Source organism: Capra hircus, chromosome 4 (assembly GCF_001704415.2).
Source record: "Capra hircus breed San Clemente chromosome 4, ASM170441v1, whole genome shotgun sequence".
Taxonomy (NCBI): domain Eukaryota; kingdom Metazoa; phylum Chordata; class Mammalia; order Artiodactyla; family Bovidae; genus Capra; species Capra hircus.
This window is the reverse complement of record NC_030811.1, coordinates 104,511,436-104,529,794: the sequence shown is the minus strand read 5'-3', so window position 1 is coordinate 104,529,794 and position 18,359 is coordinate 104,511,436. Positions and strand designations below refer to the sequence as shown.

General features: G+C 38.9%; 1 protein-coding gene across 1 annotated transcript in view; it reads left to right on the top strand.

Moving 5' to 3' along the window:
• The window catches only part of GLCCI1 (glucocorticoid induced 1), a 109,310-nt gene that overhangs the window by 80,292 nt on the left and 10,659 nt on the right, over positions 1-18,359 (top strand). Inside the window, exons 5-6 of the mRNA XM_005678965.3 lie at positions 5,567-5,719; positions 9,565-9,775. Coding sequence (XP_005679022.3) covers positions 5,567-5,719; positions 9,565-9,775 — 364 coding nt within the window. The remainder of the gene's footprint in view (positions 1-5,566; positions 5,720-9,564; positions 9,776-18,359) is intronic.

Here is an 18,359-nt window from a genome sequence, read left to right as displayed (position 1 = left end):
AGAAAAGATTTATATACTTGTTCCCAATTTACATTGATTTTTTTGGCATTGTGGTTATCTAAAAATAATTATCTTGCTATACATACTGAAATACTTATAGATGAAATATGAAGTCTAGAATGTGTGTTAATACTCCAGGAACAAAAGCAAGTGGATGTTTAGATGAAGTAAGATTAGAAAATGTTAATAAGTTTTGGAGCTGGATTATGTACACCTATTAGGTATTCTGTTAATTATGATTATAATTTCTCACAATAAAAAGTTGAGAACTTAATAAATGGATAAAATATAAACACATAAAAATCTATTGTTTTCTCCTGTACTAGTAAAGGTAAAATACTGTTCCTTCTACTTATAACATTCCTGACACCAAAGGTGTGGGGTTTTTTCCACACCAACTAATGAATTATCCAACTCTTTAGACACCAACCAGGCATCCTACAATTCAGTTATGACACTGACTACCTAGAGTTAGCACTGACCCCACAGATTAAGAACTCCACCCCATGAAATTGCCCCTGGTCAGATGCCAGTTGAAAGTTCCAGGTCATCATCTGTACTTTTGACCTACCAGTAATAAAGAAGGGATTCTGACAACCCTGTCTTCAGGTTCAGTAACTTGCTGTAAGGGCTCAAAATACTCAGAGAAGTACATTTACTTGTTTGTTACAAAGGATATAACGGATCCATACAGATGAACAAATTTGGAAAACTCAGCAGTGGCCACAGGACTGGAACAGGGCAATGCCGAAGAATTCCACACACTTGCACTCACCTCACATGCTAGCAAAGTAATGCTCAAAATTCTCCAAGCTAGGCTCCAACAGTATGTGAACCGAGAATTCCCACATGTTCAAGCTGGATTTAGAAAAGGCAGAGGAACCAGAGATCAAATTGCCAACATGCACTGGATCACAGAAAAAGCAAGAGAATTCCAGAAAAAAACATCTACTTCTGCTTCACTGACTACGCTAAAGACTTTGACCCTGTAGATCACAACAAACTGTGGAAAATTCTGCAAGAGAGGGAATATCAGACCTTAGGAGCCTGGTCTGATACCTGCCTGTGGTCACCTTGCCTGCCTCCTGCAGAACCTGTATGCATGTCAAGAAGCAGCAGTTAGAACTGGACATGGAACAATGGACTGGTTCCACATTGGGAAAGGAGAACAACAAGGCTGTATATTGTCACCTGCTTATTTAACTTATATGCAGAGTACATCATGCAAAATGCCAGGCTGGATGAAACACAAGCTGGAATCAAGATTGTAAGGGGAAATATCAGTAACTTCAGATATGCAGATGACGCCACCCTTATGGCAGAAAGTGAAGAGGAACTAAAAAGCCTCTTGATGAAAGTGAAAGTGAAGAGTGAAAAAGTTGGCTTAAAGCTCAACATTCAGAAAACAAAAATCATGGCATCCGGTCCCATCACTTCATGGCAAATAGAAGGGGAAAAAGTGGAAATAGTGACAAAGTTTATTTTCTTGGGTTTCAAAATCACTGCAGATGGGGACTGCAGCCATGAAATTAAAAGATGCTTGCTCCTTGGAAGAAAAGCTATGAAATACCTAGACAGCATATTAAAGAGCAGAAGCATTAGTTTGCCAACAAAGGTCTCTCTAGTCAAAGGTATGGTTTTTCCAGTAGTCATGTATGGATGTGAGAGTTGGACCATAAAGAAGGCTGAGCGCCAAAGAATTGATGCTTTTGAACCGTGGTTTTGGAGAAGACTCTTGAGAGTCCCTTGGACTGCAAGATCAAACCAGTCAATCCTAAAGGAAATCAATCCTCAATATTCATTGGAAGGATTGATGCTGAAGCTCCAATCCTTTGGCCCAGGATGCAAAGAGCCAACTCATTAGAAAAGACCCTGATGCTGGGAAAGATTGAAGGCAGGAGGAGAAGGGGACAGAGGATAAGACTGTTGGATGACATCACCGACTCAAAGGACATGAGTTTGAGCGAGCTCCAGGAGATGGTGAAGAACAGGGGAGCCTGCTGTGCTGCAGTCCATGGCATTGCAAAGAGTCGGACATGACCGAGTGACTGAACAACAAAATGAACAGCAGGATGAGGAGGTCCACAGGGCAAAGTCTGGCGGTAACTCACATGTAAGAATTTCTGCTGGCATGGAGTTGGTGTGCGCCGCCCTTGTGATACATGGATATATGTTCACCGACCTGAAAACTGTCTGACCCACAGTGCTGGGATTTTTGGAGGCTTCATCACATAGGCATGCTCCCTCTCCTCTCACCAGAGGTGGGACTGGAAGTTCCAAGCTTCTAGTCATGGGTTCTTTTTAGAGACCAGCACCCCATTCTGAACCTATTCAGGAACCCACTAAGAGTCACCTCATTAGAATGAAAGACTCTTGGTCCTATCACTTAGGAAATCCCAAGGGGTTTAGGAGCTATCTGTCAGGATCAGTGTCAGAAACCAAATATCTGAATGAAAGATGCTCCTAATGCCCCCATCCCTCAGGAAATTACAAGAATTCAGGAACTTTGTGTCAGGAACTGGGGTGGAAACCAAATAGCATGTAAGTATATATCTGGTGAAAAATATAAAATGCCTAGAATTAAACTTAAAAGAAATATGCAAACCTTATTGAGGATATGAAATATACAATAGAGATAAATGGGAAGTCATTCATACATGGGAGGACTCAGTATTTTTCAAATAGTCATTTGCCCAAAATTAATGTACGAATTGAGTTCCAATGGAACTGCAAAAGGAATTGTTTTATTACTTTAAAAGTTATTTTCAGTGTTAATGTGGAAAAGTAATGTCAGTTAAAAACAAAATTTGAAAAGACTTTCCCTACTAGATACTAGAATGCAAAATGTAATTGTTGTAAAATTATAGCAGTTAAAGTGGACCTCTGAATAGAGATTGTCAGATAATACTTTCAGTTCAGTTCAGTCGCTCAGTCATGTCTGACTCTTTGCGACCCCATGAATCGCAGCACACCAGGCCTCCCTGTTCATCACCAACTCCCAGAGTTCACTCAGACTCACATCCATCAAGTCAGTGATGCCATCCAGCCATCTCATCCTCTGTCGTCCCCTTCTCCTCCTGCCTCCAATCCCTCCCAGCGTCAGAGTCTTTTCCAATGAGTCAACTCTTTGCATGAGGTGGCCAAAGTACTGGAGTTTCAACTTCAGCATCATTCCTTCCAAAGAAATCCCAGGGCTGATCTCCTTCAGAATGGACTGGTTGGATCTCCTTGCAGTCCAAGGGACTCCAAGAGTCTTCTCCAACACCACAGTTCAAAAGCATCAATTCTTCAGCACTCACCTTTCTTCACAGTCCAACTCTCACATCCATACATGACCACTGGAAAAACCATAGCCTTGACTAGACGGACCTTTGTTGGCCAAGTAATGTCTCTGCTTTTCAATATGCTATCTAGGTTGGTCATAACTTTTCTTCCAGGGAGTAAGGGTCTTTTAATTTCATGGCTGCAGTCACCATCTGCAACGATTTTGGAGCCCCAAAAGTCTGACACTGTTTCCACTATTTCCCCATCTATTTCCCATGAAGTGATGGGACCAGATGCCATGATCTTTGTTTTCTGAATATTGAGCTTTAAGCCAACTTTTTCACTCTCCGCTTTCACTTTCCTCAAGAGGCTTTTTAGTTCCTCTTCATTTTCTGCCGCAAGGGTGGTGTCATCTGCATATCTGAGGTTATTGATATTTCTCCCGGCAATCTTGATTCCAGCTTGTGCTTCTTCCAGCCCAGTGTTTCTCATGATGTAGTCTGTATCACGATGGTGTGATCACTCACCTAGAGCCAGACATCCTGGAATGTGAAGTCAAGTGGGCCTTAGAAAGCATCACTATGAACAAAACTAGTGGAGGTGATGGAATTCCAGTGGAGCTATTTCAAATCCTGAAAGATGATGCTGTGAAAGTGCTACACTCAATATGCCAGCAAATTTGGAAAACTCAACAGTGGCCACAGGACTGGAAAAGGTCAGTTTTCCTTCCAATCCCAAAGAAAGGCAATGCCAAAGAATGCTCAAACTACCGCACAATTGCACTCCTCTCACACGCTAGTAGAGTAATGCTCAAAATTCTCCAAGCCAGGCTTCAGCAATACGTGAACTGTGAACTTCCAGATGTTCAAGCTGGTTTTAGAAAAGGCAGAGGAACCAGAGATCAAATTTCCAAAATCTGCTGGATCATCAAAAAAGCAAGAGAGTTCCAGTAAAACATCTATTTCTGCTTTATTGACTATGCCAAAGCCTTTGACTGTGTGGATCACAATCAACTGTGGAAAATTCTGAGAGAGATGGGAATACCAGAGCACCTGACCTGCCTCTTGAGAAACCTATATGCAGGTTAGGAAGCAACAGTTAGAACTGGACATGGAACAGACTGGCTCCAAATAGGAAAAGGAGTATGTCAAGGCTATATATTGTCATTCTGCCTATTTAACTTATATGCAGAGTACATCATGAAAAATGCTGGATAATACTTAAAGGAAATAAAATATAGAATCCAAAGAGAAATGTTGGGGCAGTTTTATTACCATGTGGGAAAAAATACTACTTCATAACATACAGAAAAATAAATCATGATAGGTTAAATATTTAAATATGAAAAACCATAAAGGTACTGGAAGAAAGATATTTCATACTAAAGTAAACAGCAAATGGATGACAAAGAGTTACAACTTCAATATGAAAAAAACTCATACGTTAATATGAGACAAAGGACATTCGCAGGCAGCAATTCACAAATGGCAGGAACATAGCATGTGTGTGGGAAATATTCATTTAATTAGTGCCTAGCTGTCTACTTCATTGTGAATCATATGTATCAGCTTTAACCATTCAGATTAAGGTACAGATCATATTGATTTTTCTTTTTTCCTTGTTCATCTTTATGTTTTTAATTTCCTTTGTGTTCTTTAAGTTCCTTGAGAATCAACAGGCTTGACTTCCACTTTATGGTACCTCCCACAAGACAGCTATGAGGGGTATTAATTTTTGACAAGTCCTCCAAAGGACTTTTGAAAACAGCCTTAAAGCTGTTAAGTGAGTGTTATAGAACTTATCATGATATTGTTGCCATACTAATTAGTAATCCAAAAGGTTTTCTTAAATTCTGGATAAAGTAGAAACGAAAAATACTAGATGGGGATTGTCACAGTGTGGGGAACAAATCGTTTAAACACACACACATAAGCACAGAGCAGAATTGAAGAGTCACATGATACATTCAGTTTACATGATTTCAGCTGTGCTTTTTCAGTAAAATCAGAAAAATGAATTAAAAAACAGTACAGAGGGTTCTGTCTGATATTCTGCTGAAAAAATGTATACAGTTTACAATTATAGCTTTACACTTCCATAAAAGATTATTTTGACTCTGTAACTTTGACCTTACTTCTTACTTTGGAACCTAAATTGCTATTTGTGTACCTGAATTTATATTGTATTTGAAATGTCAGAATAACTGCTCACTGAGTTTCTGCTTTAAGATTTACCTTGCTCTTTAGTTCATAATTTCTTCATCCACAAATAGTTCGATACCACCTTACCTTGTGTTTTGTAGGCTACTGGATCAAGATCGGTCCCTATGCCGCTGTCAAATATATCTGTGCCAAAATCATCTGTTTCACGTGTGCCCTGCAACGTAGAAGGAATAAGTCCCGAATTAGAAAAGGTATTCATTAAAGAAAATAATGGGAAGGAGGACGTGTCCAAGGTAAGGGTATATGGGATGCTTGGATCCCTTTTTTCTTTACCACTGTGAAGTGTCTCAGTCTTTTTTGTTACAGCTTTATTAGATATAATTCACATACCATACAATTTACCCGTTAAAAGTGTACAGTGGTTTTTGCATGTTCACAGTTATGCAGTCAATACCATAATCAACTTTACAGCTTTTTCATCACCCCCAAAAGAAACTCCGTACTTTTTAGCGGTCATCTCTTCCTTTTCCCCCAGTGAGACAGCCGCTCGTGTACTTGGTCTGTGAATTGGCCTGTTCTGGATGTTTCATGTAGATGTAGTCATGCAGTACAGGGCCCTTGTGTCAGGCCTTTCTCACTCAGATTAAGGTTTTTAAGGCTGAAGTAAGGTTCATTTATAGTGTAGCATGTATCTGTGCTTTAGTCCTTTTTACTGCCGAATAGTATTCACTCATACAGATTTTATTATCCAGTCATTAATTGATGAACATTTGCATTATTTCTACTTTTTGTCTGTTAAAAATAATGCTGCCGTGAAAAAAACTTCGTATACAAGTTTTTGGGTGAACATGACATTTTCATTTCTCTTGAGTATATACCTAGAAGTGGAATTGCTAGTATGGTAACTCTTTGATTAACCTTTTGAGAAACTGCCAGATTGTTTTCCAAAGTAGCCACTCTGTATCTTTACATACCCACCAGGAGTGTATGTAAGTTCCGATTTCTCCATCTTCAGTAACACTTGTAATTACCTTTTTTATTATAGCCATTCTGATGGGTGTGAAGTGGTACCTCATTATGGTGTTGACTACTATATATCTTCTTTGGAAAACTGTCTATTTAGATTATTTGCCTCATTTCAAAATTAGGTTGTCTTTTTACTATTGAAATGTAAAAGGTCTAAAGTTCTTACTTTCTAGATAAGAAGTCCTTATTAGATAGATGATTTGAAAATACCTCCCATTCTGTGGGTTGTCTTTTTCACTGTGCATAAATAAGAAAATATTGCCTAATCTAAGGTCACAATGATTTAGTCTTGTGTTTTCCTCGTAGGGTTTTATGGTGTTAGTTTTCACATATATTCAAGCCTTGCATCCATTTGAATTAATCAAAAATACTTTATAAACTATCTCTGTCCCAGAATAGAAATCTGGACACTCCTATACATCAACCTATATTTGACTACATTTTAAAGGTATATTCAACAAAAGAAAACATCAAGTAGCTTTTGGCTTAATTATCTCTCTGATGGTTTTTTAGAACTAAAATATTGATTTATGTCAAATGTGTATCTGATTCCTTCAAATAATGTGTAGATTTTAAACACTGATTAGAGTTCATCTCAAAATTCACATAATTTTATATTTATAAAATTGATTAAAAAATCCTTTTTCCAACTTTCAATATTGCTTAGCAAATATGAGCACTAATCATAATTTACTGTCTATTCTTCCAATTATATGCCTGTATGCTAATATATGTTGAATCATTGTATGAATGTACCATAATTTAAAAGTCCCCTACTGGTGGACATTTAGACTGTTTTCAATTTTTGTCATCATAAGCAGTGCTTTAAAAAACACAGTGTACTCTTGGCAGACAATTTCCAGGCAGTGAAATTGCTAGGCCAGAGCACTTGCACATTTTAAATTTTGATTAATACTGCTGAAATTACCATCCCAAAAGGTTGTGCCATTTTACTCTCCCTAAGAGTTAAATTTTAACGTTATATTCATTAGGCCAGAAAGGAACCCTTTAGAAATTGTGATCTTAGCTTAGCTGTGCATACCATTAAAATGTTTCCTTTATACATTATGTGACATTTAAGAACAGTAATGTAAGAAAGTAAAATTGGTCAGATTTTTTCAGGATGAGATAATCAGTCACATTTGCTAATTCTTTAAGAACTGCTAAGCAAAACTATATTAGAAAATTAAATATACTGATGTAATTCTGGTTTTAAATAAGTCATATTCTAATTTCACAGTAGACATTTCAGAATTACTTTGGGGTAACCAACACAGTAATAACTAAAATATTAATTTTAAGAAATTTTAGATTTATGATTAAATGTGCCTCAAAGTTTTAATAAATCAAAATGTTATCATCTTGGCAGGTGAGCCTGCCAGTAGCTTCCTAAGTATATCAATGTTCTAAGCCTTTATAATTTCCATCATTATTTTGTGTAAATATGTAAACCTCTAAAATCTGTCTTGTTATTCTAATTCTCTGAACCCTCTCCCCAACAAAATAGAAGTTGGTTAAGGAAATTGGTATGTATTATCCAGTTATAGATTCAGAAGTGGGACTACAGAAAAATTGTGTTTATCAAATAGGATATGAGTAAAACATAACTCAGATTCTTAAATTTTTTAAATTACAAATTGATACATTATTATTTTACTGATTACCAATATTGACATTTTATTAAAGTAAGATTTTCGTCGACTTAAATATATGTTTTAAGAAAGACCTCTGTCATAAAGGCCTCATGTGTTTTCCAAAATGATCTTGATGGGCTGTTCTGAAAAAATCCCACATCTATCATATAATTTTGTCAAAAAAGAAAAAAACCCTGCACCAATGATTTCTTAGAATTTAGTGCAGAGTTGTAATTAAAATCTAAATTTAGTTAAATAAAAGAAAATAATGTAATAGCATTTGACCAAGTAAATTCATATATCTTTGGGAATATTTCTTTCCTAAGTTGGAAAATTTTACTTTTGTTATTTGTTACAAAATGAATTAATGTTCCATAAGTGGCTATTTTGTTAATAGTAGCATGGTCATTGTCAGGTTGTAAAGATGGCATAGTTTTCATTTTAGGTTTTGGCCTTTACTTGTTACAGAAAAAACTGATACTCTTTGAGTCTCATGTTTTACCTTAAGTCATTTTCCATCTGACAGTGTTTCTAAAATCTCTGAAATGACAAACCTCAGGAGTGATAGCCTGTAAATAGTGAAAATAAGTTGTAAATAAACTAAGCATATACTGGTTCTTTTTACCCAGCATTTCATCCTTGTCTATATAATAACAAAAATACTGTAAATGGTTAATATATACATTGTATTTGTTGACCTCACTTTGTTAGCTTGCTGGTGAGTAAGATACATCTTTACAGCAGAAGCAAAGTAGAAAGAGTCAGAAGCTCTGATGCCATTTAAATGATAATGTCAGCAGGAGCTCTATAAGTTCTTTATTGGTGAAGACACTGTACTGATGAGGTCCAGGGTCTTTTTAGGTTGAAAATATATGATTCATATATGAGTCTACAATTATAATTTCATTTCTATTTATTTTTGCCACTCAGAACAATGCATTAGAACTAGGCAAAATTCATTAGTAGTCCTACTCAGTTGGATACCAAATTAGTAGAATTGTTCAGTTATGTTAATATCTTCCACTCAGTTCTACTAGAATGTCTGTTTATTAGATACTTTGGGTAACCTGCAAAACCTGTTGCTGGCTTGTAAAAGGAAAAAAAGAAAGAAACATGGAAATCCATACCTTTGAATATGAGATTTCTCTTTTCTTATTAGCAAGTCAAAGTGATTTCTGGAGCAGTTTGACTAATTCTTTGGACAAATGTTTATTGAGTGTCTGCTGTCTGCCAGGCACAGTGCCAAGCATTAGGATCCAGTGTTAAAGGACGCCCCTGTCCTAGAGGAGTATTCCTGAGAGTACTGACCTAAAGGTAACTGGCAGAAATGATGACCTAAGATAGGTATCTTTATTCTCTGAAGAATCAGCTATGCTGGCAATAATAGTGAAGAGTGAAATCAAAAGAAACAGCATGTGCTTTCTGTATGGATGAAGTGTATGAGCCGTCACTGACTGTGGTGGTTGCTGCTCTTCCAGCCTTTGGACATCCCTGATGGTCGGAGAGCCCCCCTCCCTGCTCACTACCGGAGCAGCAGCACTCGAAGCATCGACACGCAGACCCCCTCTGTGCAGGAGCGCAGCAGCAGCTGCAGCAGCCACTCACCCTGTGTCTCTCCCTTCTGTCCCCCGGAATCCCAGGACGGCAGCCCCTGCTCAACGGAAGATTTACTCTATGATCGTGACAAAGGTGAGAATGGGATCATCCACTTAGGTAGCGGGTGTGTTACAGGGCCTTGCTCATTATACTTCCTTTGTCTTAGACCATTACATCACCTTTTTTCTTTTGTTGAATGGTGGGACTGTAAAGGATTGGTTGACTAGGTTTGTTTGTTCATCGGTTTCACGTACCCCCTTCTTTGTGACTTTCGCAAACATCTTCCATAAATGTGTCAGAGGAGCACAGCGCGTGGTTCTAACAGTTAATGAAAGCTATAAAATGAGTGTGGACAGCTTCACATGATACAACACACAGTTTTTCCCTCGGGGTTGTCGAGAGTAAAGCATGGTTATGGTAGACTTTAGGTTTCTCGTGCCTGAGGTTAGATTTCATAATCAGATTAATTTGGAAGGAAATAATTTCTAAAAATTCAGTTGGAAGAATGAGGATATTTTTAACTAAGAAGGATAAAGATTAACAAGTACCTGCAGCACATCATGGATTATATTATGGTATGTAGATGAATTATTAACACCAGTAAGAGTGCAGAACCCGCGGGGCTTATTGCCTGTCAGACCCTCACCGCCCGTGTCCTCCTGTCCTCAGTCAGACCCTCACCGCCCGTGTCCTCCTGTCCTCAGTCAGACCCTCACCGCCCGTGTCCTCCTGTCCTCAGTCAGGCCCTCACCGCCCGTGTCCTCCTGTCCTCAGTCAGACCCTCACCGCCCGTGTCCTCCTGTCCTCAGTCAGGCCCTCACCGCCCGTGTCCTCCTGTCAGGCCCTCACTGCCCGTGTCCTCAGTCAGGCCCTCATCGCCCGTGTCCTCCTGTCCTCAGTCAGGCCCTCACCGCCCGTGTCCTCCTGTCCTCAGTCAGGCCCTCACTGCCTATGTCCTCGTGTCAGGCCCTCACTACCCATGTCCTCCTGTCCTCAGTCAGGCCCTCACTACCCGTGTCCTGTCCTCAGTCAGGCCCTCACCACCTATGTCCTCCTGTCAGGCCCTCACTACCCATGTCCTCCTGTCCTCAGTCAGGCCCTCACCGCCCGTGTCCTCCTGTCCTCAGTCAGGCCCTCACCGCCCGTGTCCTCCTGTCCTCAGTCAGGCCCTCACCGCCCGTGTCCTCCTGTCCTCAGTCAGGCCCTCACTGCCTATGTCCTCGTGTCAGGCCCTCACTGCCCGTGTCCTCCCGTCCTCGTGTCAGGCACTTGACCACCAGTGTTCACTCTCTTCTTTCAGTTTCTGGCCCCTGAGGCACAGAAGGTCCCAAAGACTGTCCAGCTTCCACCTTCCTAGCTACTTATGAAGGAATACTAAGCTTCCTCTGTAACACATTACTGCCTCTCACCACAGAGAAACAGGTCATAGGCAACAGAAAGTTTAAAAAGATGAAAAAAATAAAGTTTACAAAATCTTACAGGATTTTATGGGCCTTGTCCTGGCTTGACCCCCCAGTCCCCTCAGTTTTTTCTGAGGTATTAATACATTTAAAGTGCCCAGATATTAAGTGCAAGCCCCCTGAAGGTTTACACGTTTGCACTCATGCAACCGCCTCTTGGATCAAGATACAGAATATTTTTTGCATCCCAGAAGGCTCCTTAGCTCCCTTTCCAGACAAAATCCTTCTCCCCTCTGCCTGGAAGTAACTACTGTTCTCACTTCCATCACTGTAGCCTAATTTTCCCCCATTACTGGATTTCGCAGAAATGAAATGATGCAGTCTGTGTTCTTTTGGTCTGGCTTGTTTCAGTCATCATTATACCTGACTCTCTGCTGAGATTTTAGAGGGAAGCTCCCTTGGACTTCGTCGTCTGCTTTGATTTCTGTGGGTGGATATCAACGCTTCTCCCCTTTCATTTTGCCCTTTCCTTATTGGAAGCCGTGGAGTTCTCTTCCTCCATTAAGAAATGTATTGAAAGCAGAACGTTAATTAGGCGTCTCTCTGCTTCAAGTGGAATCTCTGTTTCAGGGAAAGTCAGACTAGGGAACTTCCAGTAGGCTAAGGTGTCCTACCACAGCAGACATGTCAATCAATTCCTCACATTTTTAATATGGATGTTTCATAATAAAATAAGAAGACACCTTGCTTCTAGTAGCAGGGTTTGTTTTGAAGGTTAATAATCATAACTTGTTTTAGGATGCACAGGTGGTAAATGGTAAAGCAAATATTGTCTGATTGATTCCAAAACCTGTATTTTTTGTTATACCAGTAAAAAGGATAAGTGCAAATCACTTTTGCTACTTATTAGCACTTGTAGTTGAGTTAAAAGGAAAAGTAAAAATAACAGTGATATAAAGCTAGGCAGTAAATTCTGGAATTTTGTTTTCTTCTAAGTATAATCCTGTGGATAATTGAGATGCTGAACCAAAAGGGAGATATATTAGGAAATTGATAGATGAGTTCCATTTTGGTTAGCTGTTCATGAGGTTGCTTTCTCGGCCTCTATGGGCCTATATTTGATGAAGCAGTCTCACAGCCACTTAGAACCAAAATCTCTTTATTTATCTGTTCATGGACACTTAGGTTGTCCCCATGATTTAGCATAGGAAGACATGTATCTCTTTGAGATAGTATAATAACTTGAATTCTGATAATTTTTAGGGAAGTTAGACGTTTTCCTAAGACTTTGCCTTTGGTTGTATAAATTTTTTCTATATGCTTTTATTCTTTTTACCAGATAACTACCTGTTAATGTTCTGTTCCTCTTGTGGTTTTGGTGTTTTTTTTTTTTTTTAATGTAAAATGAGAACATTGGTCCAGATCATCTCTAAGGCCAACAGTTTTTTTAAAAAAATTGTTTTCTTAGTAAAACAGGGTGCTAATACTTGGTTTCATACTTGATACCACTCTTGGGGTTAAATGAGATATTGGAACAAAGTGCTTAGCACAACTCCTGGTATGTAGTAAACATTGAATAAATAGTGTTAGGTGTGACTAATAGTCATTTTTTTTAAAATTCCTTTAGAAACTAAGGAGATTGCAGAATCATTTAAGACGCTTTTCCATTTTCTACAAAACTGCCTCAGTTTGGAAATTTAAGACCTCATGACATAAGTTTCTTAATATACTTACCAATGTAGCTTTGAGGCAGTTCAGTTCAGTCGCTCAGTCATGTCCGACTCTGTGACCCCATGAATCGCAGCACGCCAGGCCTCCCTGTCCATCACCAACTCCCAGAGTTCACTCATACTCATGTCCATCGAGTCGGTGATGCCATCCAGCCATCTCATCCTCTTTCGTCCCCTTCTCCTCCTGCCTCCAATCCCTCCCAGCATCAGGGTCTTTTCCAATGAGTCAACTCTTCGCATGAGGTGGCCAAAGTACTGGAGTTTCAGCTTCAGCATCATTCCTTCCAAAGAAATCCTAGGGCTGACCTCCTTCAGAATGGACTGGTTGGATCTCCTTGCAGTCCAAGGGACTCTCAAGAGCCTTCTCCAACACCACAGTTCAAAAGCATCAGTTCTTCGGTGCTCAGCTTTCTTCACAGTCCAACTCTCACATCCATACACAACCACAGGAAAAACCATAGCCTTGACTAGATGGACCTTAGTCGGCCAAGTAATGTCTCTGCTTTTCAATATGCTATCTAGGTTGGTCATAACTTTTCTTCCAAGGAGTAAGCGTCTTTTAATTTCATGGCTGTAGTCACCATCTGCAGTGATTTTGGAGCCCCCAAAAATAAAGTCTGACATTGTTTCCACTGTTTCCCCATCTATTTCCCATGAAGTGATGGGACCAGATGCCATGATCTTCATTTTCTGAATGTTGAGCTTTAAGCCAGCTTTTTCACTCTCCACTTTCACTTTCACTTTCATCAAGAGGCTTTTTAGCTCCTCTTCACTTTCTGCCATAAGGGTGGTGTCATCTGCATATCTGAGGTGATTGATATTTCTCCCGGCAATCTTGATTCCAGCTTGTGCTTTTCCCAGCTCAGCGTTTCTCATGACATACTCTGCATATAAGTTAAATAATCAAGGTGACAATATATTCAGCCTTGACGTACTCCATTTCCTATTTGGAACCAGTCTGTTGTTCCATGTCCAGTTCTAACTGTTGCTTCCTGACCTACATATAGGTTTCTCAAGAGGCAGGTCAGGTGCTCTGGTATCCCCATCTCTTTCAGAATTTTCCACAGTTGATTGTGATCCACACAGTCAAAGGCTTGGACATAGTCAATAAAGCAGAAATAGATGTTTTTCTGGAACTGCATTACTTTGTAATTAAGATCAAGTTTATATTACTGTTTCCTGGAAAACTGTGTGACCTATTACAATGTTCAGTTTTTAGTTCTCAAATCAACTACCTTCTTTGTGAAGGAAAATTAAAAAGCATCTCTCTTACTTATGTTTGTATATGTGTCTGTATCATACATATACATGTATTTTAGGATTGGGAGTGGAGGTTTATGTATTTCAGCTGAGTTAATGCTTCTGGTTTATTCAAGATAACGTTTCTTAGGCATCTACTATATGTCAGGCACTCTACTGGACAGTGGGAAAATAGAGAAGAGGAAGATGTGATACCAATTTTTAAGAGCTTTATACTCTAATAAGGATTAATAGTAGTGTTAAAAAATAATACACTATTACACAAGTATGTTCAGAATACTAAAGGTACAAAGGAGAGGGAGTTGTCAGTTTTGCAGTTTTTACATATTTAAGTCATTCAAACTATAGAATAATCTCTAACTCATTGCTTCCCTATGAACAGCCCAATTTTTTACAATACTAATTCTAGCTTATAATTTTCACTTTTCCACAATAAAGCTTAAATTGATCTTTTGTTTTATATTTATTTCCTGTTAAGAAAAAAGGGAAGCTATAGATTTCTAAGAGGTTTGGATTGATTTGGAGTGCCTACCCCTTCTGTAGTTGCTGTTGTGGCATAGCTAGGTTAGACATCCAGAATTGGCATGCACACGGGAGAGGGAGAGGCATGTGAGTATATTGCTCTAATGAGAGATGGGCTGGTGTGATTATTTTTCTAGTGTTCATGTGCTATATACTTCTCCTTTTCTTGACTTTGTTATTTCTGCTTATCCCTAACATTCGTTTTTCCCCATGACACATGTATACTTTGAGATCTATAAAATAATTTTAGTTGATTAGCATGTTGGTTTTTCTTTGGTTCTTTCAATTGCAGTGCCAGGACAAAAACACTCTATTAAGAACAGTCTAGCCTTTAAGAGACTCTTTTCATGTTTTAGTTTTTTGAGTTGGGTGGTTTTGGACAGATTTTTCCAGTGACTTAAAGGCTGAAGGCAGCCAGCTATCGTGTGTAATGTTGCTTGGCTAACTAACCAAGGAACAGTCACAGTTCTACATAATGATTTCTGCGGCGAGTTCAGGGATCCAGAATAAGCTCTCATCTTCACATCTGCAGAATATACCCTATGATTAGTTAGCCTAAATTCTGCCTTATCACGCCCAAAATGCAAGGGAGAAAAAGTCTTTTATATAATGTAAATGGCAGTGTCATATATTAGTTCTTTCAGCAGCTCTGCTGGCTTTCCTTATTGGTACCAAGTCACAAAATCTAGACTTCAGTCTGCCACTTACAGTTGATCTTTGGCACAGTTCACTTAGGCAGTTGTTATAAAATTCTGCAGTTTTGCAAGATATTGTGGAAACATTGATTATTCTAATCATGAAGTCAACTGAACCATTCTACTCAGGCCAACCACCAGGAGCTGTATTCCAAGACTCCATAAATTGGCTACTTGGAATTTAAACTGGGTCTCCCCACAGGAACAGTGTATATCATGTGGATGGAGTTTCCAAGGCCAGTGCACATCAGTCTGTTTAACTCATACCATGATTTAACGCATTAATATTTCTGAACAGTAAGTATTAGGACTGAGAAGTCCGTAGTTGCAGGAAAGAAAGAAACAGTTTTATCTTTTCAGGGTCTAGGGCTGACCCTAGCCATACTTTTGAAAAAGACTCTCTTTGACGTCTTGTTCCTTTCTATATACATTTTAAACTCTATTTGCAGTCATCTTTAGGGCTCTGTTTCTTAACACTCTTTGACGTTTGCTCTTAACATACTTTAACTCTCCATCTTCCAGACAGCCTCATCAGCCAAGATTTTGTGGCACTTTTCTTTGTGGTTTATATTGTGAAAATAGATTTGTTAGATATACTTGTTTTAGCCACCACACCTTGAAAATCACTTCGTTTGAGCCTTGATCTGTTTCTCAATCTAAAGGTTATCCCCACATGATTCTAGGTGCTTATTACCCTAGAAGAACCTCTCCGTGGTAAAATTACAAAGAGTGTAGAACTCTTACCCCCACAAAGGAGTTATTCCATAGGTTAAAAACTGAACTTCTGGAGAATTACATCCCTAAGTTCATCTTCCCTGATTTGCTTTTTCAAGATTGCATCTGAAATTATATATATTCACATTATTTGATGTGTTTAATCATCCAGTAAATGCCTTTCCCCACTCTTTCTGGAATGTTTACAATTGTACTAATGGCAATTGCTGTGCTAACTTTCTGTGGATGAGTTACTATTCTTAATTCAAAATTATTATTAAGTATACAACTCACTTCTAGCATTTACAACTTAGAGTCTAAAACAAAAGCAAACCAAATTTTGTTTATATGCCTGCATATATAATTTTGATATATATAATTTCCATCCCTGGGTTGGGAAGATCCCCTGGAGAAGGGACTAACAATGCATCCCAGGATTCTTGCCTGGAGAATCCCATGGACAGAGGAGCCTGGCGGGCCACAGTCCATCGGGTTGCAAAAGATTCAGACGCTAGTGAGCATGGATGCATATATAATTCCAGTTAATCTCCAGTTATTTATTTACTATGATATAATTTCACTTAATCTCCAGTTATCTATTTACTATGATATAATTTCACTTAATCTCCAGTTATCTATTTACTATGATATAAGCTTCATCAAGAGCAGGTAACTTTAATTTGCTCGTTACTTTATCCTCAACAACTACCGTGCTGCCGATCATTAGTATAAAGTAATGATTAGTGGAGATTTTTTGAGTATTCTTTCTTCATGGTATGTCCATTTTTTACAGAATATATTGTTAAAAACAATAGAATCCTTTTCTTTAGGTTATTTAATTATATATGTTAGGTTTTTGAATGTTTGGGAAGAGTAGGATAATCCTCCCTGCTACCCAAAAAAAAGACAGTAAAGAGTAACCACTCTAAGGTTATGCTAACAGTGATGACAGGTCTTTGGTGAGAAAGAAGCCATAAAGTTCAGATTTCCTACTGAAATTACGGAAAAGAAAGTAACTTTGCTAAAATCTATCCCATCTTATACTCTGATCATGACTAGGGAAAATATAGGGTATCAAGTAAAGGGGAATCTGTTGAATTTTTTCTTTCTGTTATCTGTTACGTTCCTCTAAGAAGAAATAGGAAGCACTGACGCCGTTCTTTGCACTGTGTCTTTGTAATAGAAGGCAGACCCCGTGAAGCTGTTGCCTAAGCTCTAAGACTCTTCAGTAGAAGCCTAGAATGTTAGATTGGAACTTGGTCATCTAGTCTCATGAGGACACTACAGTTGAGATAGATCAAAACGGTGATGCAGACAGCATGATGGTCATGGACTATGACTCTGCTGCAGCCATTGAATCTCTGCTCGTCCACTGACTAGTTGTGTATCTCTGGGCAAGTTACTCAGGTTCTCTGTATCTTGGTTTTCGGACCTGTAAATTAAGGGAAATGATGGCACTGCCTTATAGGATTGTTAGGATGATGAAACGTGCTCAGGAGCCTTTACCTTTTTTAGCTCCTGTAATATTACCACAATCCTGTGAGTAGGCATAGTGTCACTATTTTAACAATGGGGAGCCTAAGGCATAGAAAAATGAAGTGAACTTTCCTAAAGTCTGTGGAGTCGAGAGGCCAACAGAGATCTTTTGCAGTAACTTCACACTACTTGTTGCTGCCTTTGCAAGAGGAATGGCCATTTCACAGTCATTCAGCGGTGGAAGAGCCTGGTGTGTGGGGAATTGTACAGAACCGTGTGGCTGGAGCACAGGGATAAGTGGTAGGGAGGAGAAAGCAGTAAGAGTGGAGACGTAGGTAGGAAGGCCACTGTTTCATAAGGGCCTTGTAGCCTTGCTGAAATAAGCAACTAAGTGAAGAACTTTTGTCAGCTAAAGGACATGACCAGCTCTAAGGATAAAGCTACAGAAGTGGAGAGAGACTTTACGAGGAGGAGAGAAGATGCTGTTTTAATAGTCTACTCCTAAGTCTCCAAACGTGGCTTATTACACACTTTTTTCAGCAGTTTTTAATTTATATATTTTTGAGTTATCTAAGTACATAGTTCAATGCATATACAAAATATGTATTGGTAAAGTTTTCTTAGTTTTAGGGATAAACAGTAAATACGTGTAAGTGTTCTCCAGCTTTCTTCCTGCATATCAGCAGATTGTTTCCCAGCACTCTAGTTGGGAAGCCACAAGTGTTGGGCAAAGATGAGGAGGGATAGCACAGGCAGAGGAACTGGAAGAAACAGACCGAAGAAGAATCAGCAGCATTTGGTGGTTGATCAGATGTACAAGGTGAGGGGTTCGAAAAATGAGGATAAAGGCAGAGTTCTAACAAAGTTCTAGCTTGGAACA